This window comes from Eurypyga helias, unplaced genomic scaffold (genome assembly GCF_000690775.1).
Source record: "Eurypyga helias isolate BGI_N326 unplaced genomic scaffold, ASM69077v1 scaffold26899, whole genome shotgun sequence".
Classification (NCBI taxonomy): domain Eukaryota; kingdom Metazoa; phylum Chordata; class Aves; order Eurypygiformes; family Eurypygidae; genus Eurypyga; species Eurypyga helias.
In genome coordinates, this window is record NW_010271848.1 from 532 (window position 1) to 8,495 (window position 7,964).

Genomic DNA, 7,964 nt, shown 5'->3' on the forward strand with positions numbered 1-7,964 from the left:
GCCTTGGATTGGTTTCAATAGTCTGTTTCATTTTGCTAAACGAGCTGTCAGAATGTTATGATTGAGGACATGACAAGCTAAAATCTTTGCCCTGGACATAGCTTTGCCTGAGAACCTTTGGTTTGAGATGCGTGGTTTCTCTCATTTCTCAACCTTTTTTATTCTGATAGAAACAATGTCCGTGCTTCCAGGGATGGCATCTAGTTTACGCTGTTATGAGGATTTGTCTTGAAGCGTCAACTCTGTCTTTTCCAAGTGCTGGTTGTGGAAGAGCAGTAGAAGGCTTCGCCTTCCTTGGGTGTGGAAAGTGGAGCTGCCTTCTGCTTTAACTGTCACAGAATTTGATAATGGGTCTTTGAGTACTTCAGTGGGCTGGTATGGTGAGGAAAACTTCCTTTTAGCCAGTAAGCAGTGTTCATGCTTCAGTGTGGAAACTTGTAACAGGGCATATAGATTAAATCTGAGATGCGCAGTTCATGACCGTCTCTGTACAGACTACAGAAAAAGTAATAAAATAGTGGTTTGGGATGTGAAATGCTTTACTTTTGACTTTGACGGGATCTGTGCTTTGTGGTTAAACTTCATAAATATACCCTGGAATTACCTGGGAACAGAACTTTTAACTGTTTCAGGAGATGCACATCTCTGTTATAATTTATACTAATATGAACATTTAACTTTTGTTCCTTTTTAGACAGATTCTGTAGCTGATGGGGTTGCAAATTTAGAGCTTGACGGAGTAGAGCAGCAGATTCAGCATCCCCGAATATCAAAAGCACAGAAGAGGCGGGTATGACTTAATATTTCAAATTTTTACAGATATTTGATTCAAGTTATATTCACTTAAACTTAATTGTAATAACCAGAGTTAAACCATTTTTCGGAGGACGTTACCTGGCTAATTCAGTATTGATGCTCTACCTACTGGGTGCCTTGCAAATCTGTAAAGCTGCTACTTAGAGATATGTAAGCATACTATAAATAATGGTACTTTTTTACCCTCAGCTGTGAGCTGGGAATTGGAATAGGTCAGGAGATGGGAGCCAGAAAAAACAAATTGTGTAAAGCAAATAATTTTAAAAGAATTTCATTTAAAAATATTAATGAAGAAATAAAGTAATTCAATTAAAATAATGTTAAATACTACATGGAGAAATATTCAAGTAGTAGAACCTTACACATTTAACAAAAGAACATTAATACTGAAATTCATGTAAACGTATGGGTTGTTCAGAGACACTCTCTGGTGTCCAGGCCACTGGGGTTAAATCTGGGTGAGCTTCAGATGTTAAACTGTGATGGATTCACAGTCTCATCATACCTGCATGACTGTTGGTTCAGGGCCAGAGCAGCACTGCTTTCTTGCAGAGTCCATCTCTGTTACGTGGTCACTACCGGAGAGCAGCATTGCAACAAACACGATAAATGCATGTCCCTAATTCACCACACCACACCTAGGCAAACGAGAAACTCCGTAGTCAGTGTTTCCTGTATTGTGGTCACCTAAACCAGACTGGTCTTGATTTGTGGGGAATTTTTAAGTGTGAGAGTGAACAGATCATTCTCTGTACTGCTTCCGGTTTTATTTGCTCATTTACTTTGACTCTTATTCCCGCATAAACTGAAGCTTTCTGTAAAAGTAATTTTTTCGTTATGTATTATTAGACCCCCTCCAGTATTTCCTGTACGCATTCTTAACCATCCTTTAGGTTAGGAGCAGTCTTTTATGATGTGCAGTACCTAGCCTGAGTGGGTTTCAGCTTCATGAAACCCCCAGGTTGCCCAGAGAAGCTGTGGATGCCCCATCCCTGGAAGTGTTCAAGGCCAGGCTGGATGAGGCTTTGAGCAACCTGGTCTAGTGGAAGGTGTCCCTGCCCATGGCATGGGGGTTGGAACTGGATTATCTGTAAGGTCCCTTCCAACCCAAACAATTCTGTGATTCTGTGATTCATGACACGAGCTTCATTATGCGATCATTTGCCTAAGTGGTAGATCTCATGCTTATTACGAAAGAGCAGTATTTTCTGTTTAATTAGAATTACCTTACTTCAGTTGTCTTCCAGTGTGGTGAAATAGGTGATCCTGAAGAAATGGCTGCTGTTAATAGCCTTTGTACAGGTTTTGAAAAGTGTTATTTTGCATGTTGTTATAATTAAGTTTTCTCCTGTTACATAATTTCAGGTGTGCTGTGAGAGGTGATTAGGATATATTAGTCAGTTACCACTTGCTGAAGCTCGGCTTTAGGAAGTCTCTAAGATTTTTTTTTTTTTTTTAAATACTGATGTAAGATAACATTTAACAGATAGAAATGTACTGAGAAAAACACATGAAGAGCTAAAAGCAAGCACTAAGCCAAGAACTATACAGGCATCTTCTAAATTTTAACATTTGATGCAATTTTTATGTGTTTTTAATCTAAGGAGAAAAAGGCTGCCTTGGAGAAAGAAAGAGAAGAAAGAATAGCCGAAGCTGAGATAGAAAATTTAACAGGTGCTAGACATCTTGAAAGTCAGAAACTTGCCTCCCTGTTGGCAGCAAGGCACTTAGAGATTAAACAGATCCCTTCAGATGGCCACTGCATGTACAGAGCCATTGAAGATCAGCTCAAGGATCACCAGAATTCCTGGACTGTTGCAACTCTGAGGAACCAAACAGCAAAGTATATGCAAAGTCACTGTGATGACTTCCTCCCATTTCTTACAAACCCTACTACTGGAGACATGTATAGCAGAGGTAAGACTTGTGGCATAAGAGATTTTAAAAACTGTTGTAACTGTTTCTGCTGATGCTCAATCTCAGTTAATTTACCTTTTTTAAGGTAATCTAGTAAATGTTATTTCCCATTAAAAGAAAACCATCAGGACTTACTGTTTACTAGACTGTCATGTTCTGGGATGTGATTTAAGTTGTATTGTAAACAGTTTGCCTCCCACGTTAGGGATGTGTTTTTGTCAATTTTTACATTGGTGTTTTCAATTTACGTAGGAAATCTGTTAAAAGTGCATGTGAAATTCAAGCAAATATATTTTATAATAGTTAGCATAGATGCATTTTCATATTCTACCCTTTATTTTTATTGGTTATGCTAGTTTTTTTTGGAGCTCTTTCTTATAGACAGACTGAACTAAAAAAATATAAAGGCATTTAGTTTGGAGCTGTGGTGTAGGCTGAGTAAATGCAATTAAGTGGAATTAATGTATTTCTTATTTGAACAATACATGATTTATTAATTTCTTACCTACGTGTCTGGATCACCATGCAAATGACTTTATGCTTTTTTTACTTGCTGCTACATTGATTTAATAGTTATTGCTGTGTATTTCATCTGGAGACTGGGGGCTGTTATGAAGTAAGAGGTGTCTTTCCCATGTTGCCAGAGATAATTGTAATAGGATAAATATGCCCCAAGAAAAGACTGAGTGAAGTTCTTCAGAGCAACAGGTTTTCTAATGTTTCTTAAGCTTTTAATAAGGGGAATGTATGAAAAACAATTCTGAGCAGTCTTCAGAAGATCTTTGTTCTTTATCAGAATCTGTTCATAGGGTTCAGAAGCCTGAAGGGTTGTAGTTCATAAATTTGAAAGCTTGATGTCTGTGGAACATGATCTGCAAAAGGTTTATTTAGCTATTAACAAAGGAACTATTGGGAATAAATACTTCAGAGGTGGAAAAAAAGTCAGCTGATTTAGAATTAAAAAAAAAAAATCCCACAGTTGAACTACCTACAGTTACAAGGTTTTAAAATACCTAGCTAAGGTAAGAACTGAGCATACTGCTTGCTCTCAAAAGTGTCTCTCAGCACCATCTGAAAACAGGAAGAAAACTATTCAAATTCATGCTTGTTACTAACAGTACCCTGAAAGAAAAGTTTAAAATATAAGCCTGTACTTTTTTCTGTTCTCATCCTTGGTTTTATTCCTGTCTTAATTTTTCTTTCTAAAACAGTTATGGGTTGTGTGGTTTTTTTTTTTGCTTCTGGTGTTTTTCTTTTCATAGAATAATTTGGGTTGGAAGGGACCTTAAAGATGTGGTCTCTGCCCAGCCTGTACTTGTGCTGGGATTGCCCCGACCCAGGTGCAGGACCTTGCACTTGGCCTTGTTGAACTCCATGAGGTTGGCAGTCGCCCACCTCTCCAGCCTGTCCAGGTCCTTCTGGATGGCATCCCTTCCCTCCAGCGTGTCAACCGCTCCAGACAACTTGGTGTTGTCAGCAAACTTGCTGCGGGTGCACTCACTGACACAGATGTTAAACAGCACCGGGCTCAACACCGCTCGTCACTGTTCTCCACTCAGACACTGAGCCAACTCTCTTGAGTGTGGCCATCCAGCTGATTCCTTATCCACCAAGCAGTCCATCCTTCAAATCCATGTCTCTCCAATTCAGAGACAAGGATGTCGTGTGGGACAGTGTCAAATGCTTTGCGTTTGGTTTTTTCTTTTTTCCTTTCCTTCTTTTCAGTGAACATTGTACCATCAGTGTTTTTTCCTCAGTTGCTTGTTCTCAAGTAAGCGAAGTACTAAAGGTTGTCTGTCTCTCCCTGCAGAAGAATTTGAAAAATACTGTGATGATATAGCAAATACGGCTGCATGGGGTGGTCAGCTGGAAGTGAGTATTGTATTGATTGTTTTTATTTGTGAAATTCTGAAGTGGGTGACTACCTTCAAAAAAGGGCTTCTTTAGAAGGAATACTTGAAGGCATGAGGGAACGTAGTCATAAATAGTTTATCAAGAGCTTTCTCCTATGGATTTAAATTGTTTTCCCAAATTATTAGCTTTTGTGATGTGTTTGACAGCACACAAGTTAACAAATTCATTAGTTCTAAATATCATTATTTAGATTGATTTTATTTAGAGGACTGACAGTAGGTGTAGGGGAAAACTTTCCAAGGAGAAAACATTTTATTATGCAGATTTAAGATGGTAGCAAAGCTGACTAAGGTGGAGCAGTGTTAGATTTTTGTAATGTAAACCAGGACTTGAGCTTGAGAAGATATGCATTTATTTTATTTTAGGACTTGTTTATTTTTTTTAATGAAAGAGTAGTTACCAAATTTCTGAAGCTAGTGGAATGTTACTGGTGTTGTGCTATCAAAACAATGATTAATTTAAGGTAATCTCTTTTCAAATAAAGTTTAAAAAGTTAATTTTACTTGATAAATAAAGCTTATTTTCTAACAATACTTGAAATGTTGTGCCCAAGTTCCTGTCTGCTGAAACTAAACGCCATGTCTTCCTCTATCCTCCCACGCTGGATTTCGTACTGTTATTGCATTGTTTTTATGCCTTAAAGCTAAGGGCTCTGTCGCACATTTTGCAAACGCCTATTGAAGTTGTGCAGATGGATTCCCCTCCCATTATTGTTGGTGAAGAATATTCAGGCAAACCAATAATACTTGTGTAAGTATGTAATTCTATCCTTTCTTAAAATCAGTGCACTTATTTCCATAGCAGAGGGCTCGACTTTGAGTCTCACCTGCTCTTTTATTTTCTGTTACATATCTGTTGTTGAAACACTGCTTGAATAATGGTCTTGCAGGTCAGAAATTGTTTGTGATTGACACAGTTTAAGGATATTATAATTAGACAGTCAGTCTGAATTGTGATTCAGTCACTACTTCATAGAGTGGTACCAGGTCACTTTATCTGTTAGACATTTGCACAATAAATAGTTAAATTGATATAAGGTGCAGCAGGAAAATTTATTTTCTCTTCAGAGTTTATGTCAATCTGTGCCTGTAAGCCACCAGAATTCAAAACTCTCTATTCACACGCTCCTATTTAATATATGTTCTGTGCTAAAACTTCATCAAAGCCATTTCTCAGTGCTGTTCATGTCTGGCTCGACGTGTACTTTTAGTTAAACCAAACGCTAATTCTCTAACTTTTTTTTTTTTAGGTATATGAGACATGCCTATGGATTAGGAGAACATTACAATTCTGTAAATCTTCTAACAGACACTGCTCCAGAAAATGGCAGCTAGCATACAAAAGTCATAAATCCATGTGGGTAACAGTTGCATCTTGATGTGTTGGGCTCCAGACAATTCCCAGACAGACTGGAAAGTAAAAATAAATGTATTATGTTAAAAATGAAAAAAAAAAAAAAAAAGACATACAAGGTTTGACTATAAATCAGAAATAGCTCTTTGGTTAAAATAAAACCAAACCAAAACCGCACAACACTATTTTGAACTTGCTGGTATTAACCATGTTTAGAACATCTCTAAAATGGTGGCTGTGTAGATCAGACTTTTTTTTTAACTAGAGCTTCATCCCATGCTGCAGTGAAATATCAAGTGGTAAATATTTTGGTTAACCCTTGTTTCTGCTGACGAATTAAAGTTACCTGAAGGTTCCTGTTACGTTATTTCTGGCAGATTATAATTATTATAGACTATCTAGCTTGGCTGGAAGAGTCGTACATCTTCAAAAGAAAGACTTTCATCTGAGGTTTTTGCCAGCGTTGGGGTTCGCTTATTTTTTTTGCAGTTGGCGGCAGGAGCGGGATGCTCGACGCTGTTCCTAATGCTGAATCTGTAGGAAGAGTATTGTTGTTTATGGCTCTACATCGTAGCATTGATGCGGGTTAACTGTGCTCTTCATCCTCCATGGTCTTTCATCTGTGCATGGTGATGATGCAGAAATCTTCCAAACAAAAAACTCCTCAGTGTCCTCACTTCAGGTATTGAAATTCATCCGAACTTAGAGTTTATGGATCTGCTGAGGTAAGCACTTCATGATCTGGAGTGCTGTATTGTATAACGCTTAAAACGGCTGCCTGTGTACAGGTGTAAAAATAACCACCTGCGGTTTTGTCAGTACCTTTAAAGGCGATATGCAGGAGAATTAAGCTTATTTTCATTGCTCCTTATGACGCACAGAGACTTGAAAGGTGCTTTTTTTTTAATATAGCTTGACACTTTACATTAGAAATGTAGGGTTTTGTCTTTAAGTCACTGTAAATGAGACTCCAAAATTAGCAGCATACTGAAACCAAAGTTGTATGAAATTGTTTTTTTAACAATAGAAGTAATTTATTATTTTTTAAAAGTCTTGGTTAATAACTTGATAATTGTCTGCATTTTAGAGCTGATGAGCTGGTTTGGAGAAAAGCGGTTCATGACAAGTTTAAACACTTTTGCCCTGTGTTGAAGGTTAGGAGCTAACAGTGTGCATCTTGTAGTCCTGCAGTAAAGCTAGCCAGCAGATTGACATTCCTGGGACTTATAAATCAGAAAGAAAAATCTGCTCTTACTTAAGAAAGAGGAAATAAGTGTTCACTTCATGGGTCAGATTGTCTGATTTAAAGCACTTTGAGAGAAGGAGAGGAGGGGAAAATCAGACAATTGTAGGAGTGGGTTTTGGACGGGCAGAACTTGAATTATGACTTCTTTAGACTAGTCCTGCCAGGAAAACCAAGTATTAATGAGATCAGGAGTTTGTACGTCCTTGTTTATCTGATACAGGATAGCAAACATAGCTGAATTTATAGCAGCTGCTTTACTGTAGAATTTGGTTTACTACCTTGATTGTATAAAATGATGTTTTAATTTCAAACCAAAAATTGGTTACAATACTATGGAAAAAATGTCTCTTTATAATACCACTATGAATTTCACTAAAAATAATAATCAGAAATACTGTGTTGCTCAAAATTGGTGCGATATGAAATGCACATGCTGCTTTTTATAGATACCCAGTGAAAAATGTTCTTTGGTTTATTGGGTTTTCATTCTTGTTTGATTAACTGTCTGAGAAAAGAGGCCAGAATCCTGGAATGCCTGTACCAACAGTTTGTCTTGTTGAAGATGTTTACAGTTTGTATAAAGCAAAATAATGTTTTAATATAGTGAGTGAAAGATCCTTGCTCATGCTGTATGGGATTTGCCAAAAAGTAATAAATTGGTTTATTTGTGGCAAATTTTGTTGCGATCACTTTTTAATTTTATTCACTTTTTAATTCC

At 37.3% G+C, this 7,964-nt stretch overlaps 1 protein-coding gene across 1 annotated transcript; it reads left to right on the plus strand.

The window, feature by feature from the left end:
* Positions 1-694: 694 nt before the first annotated feature.
* OTUD6B (OTU domain containing 6B) lies at positions 695-6,072 on the plus strand (the record flags this gene model as incomplete). Its single annotated transcript, XM_010158949.1, has 5 exons — positions 695-790; positions 2,421-2,733; positions 4,544-4,605; positions 5,291-5,397; positions 5,897-6,072. Coding segments are annotated over 5 exons (663 nt in total), but the record flags the coding sequence as incomplete, so codon positions are not given.
* Between the last annotated feature and the right edge of the window lie 1,892 nt (positions 6,073-7,964).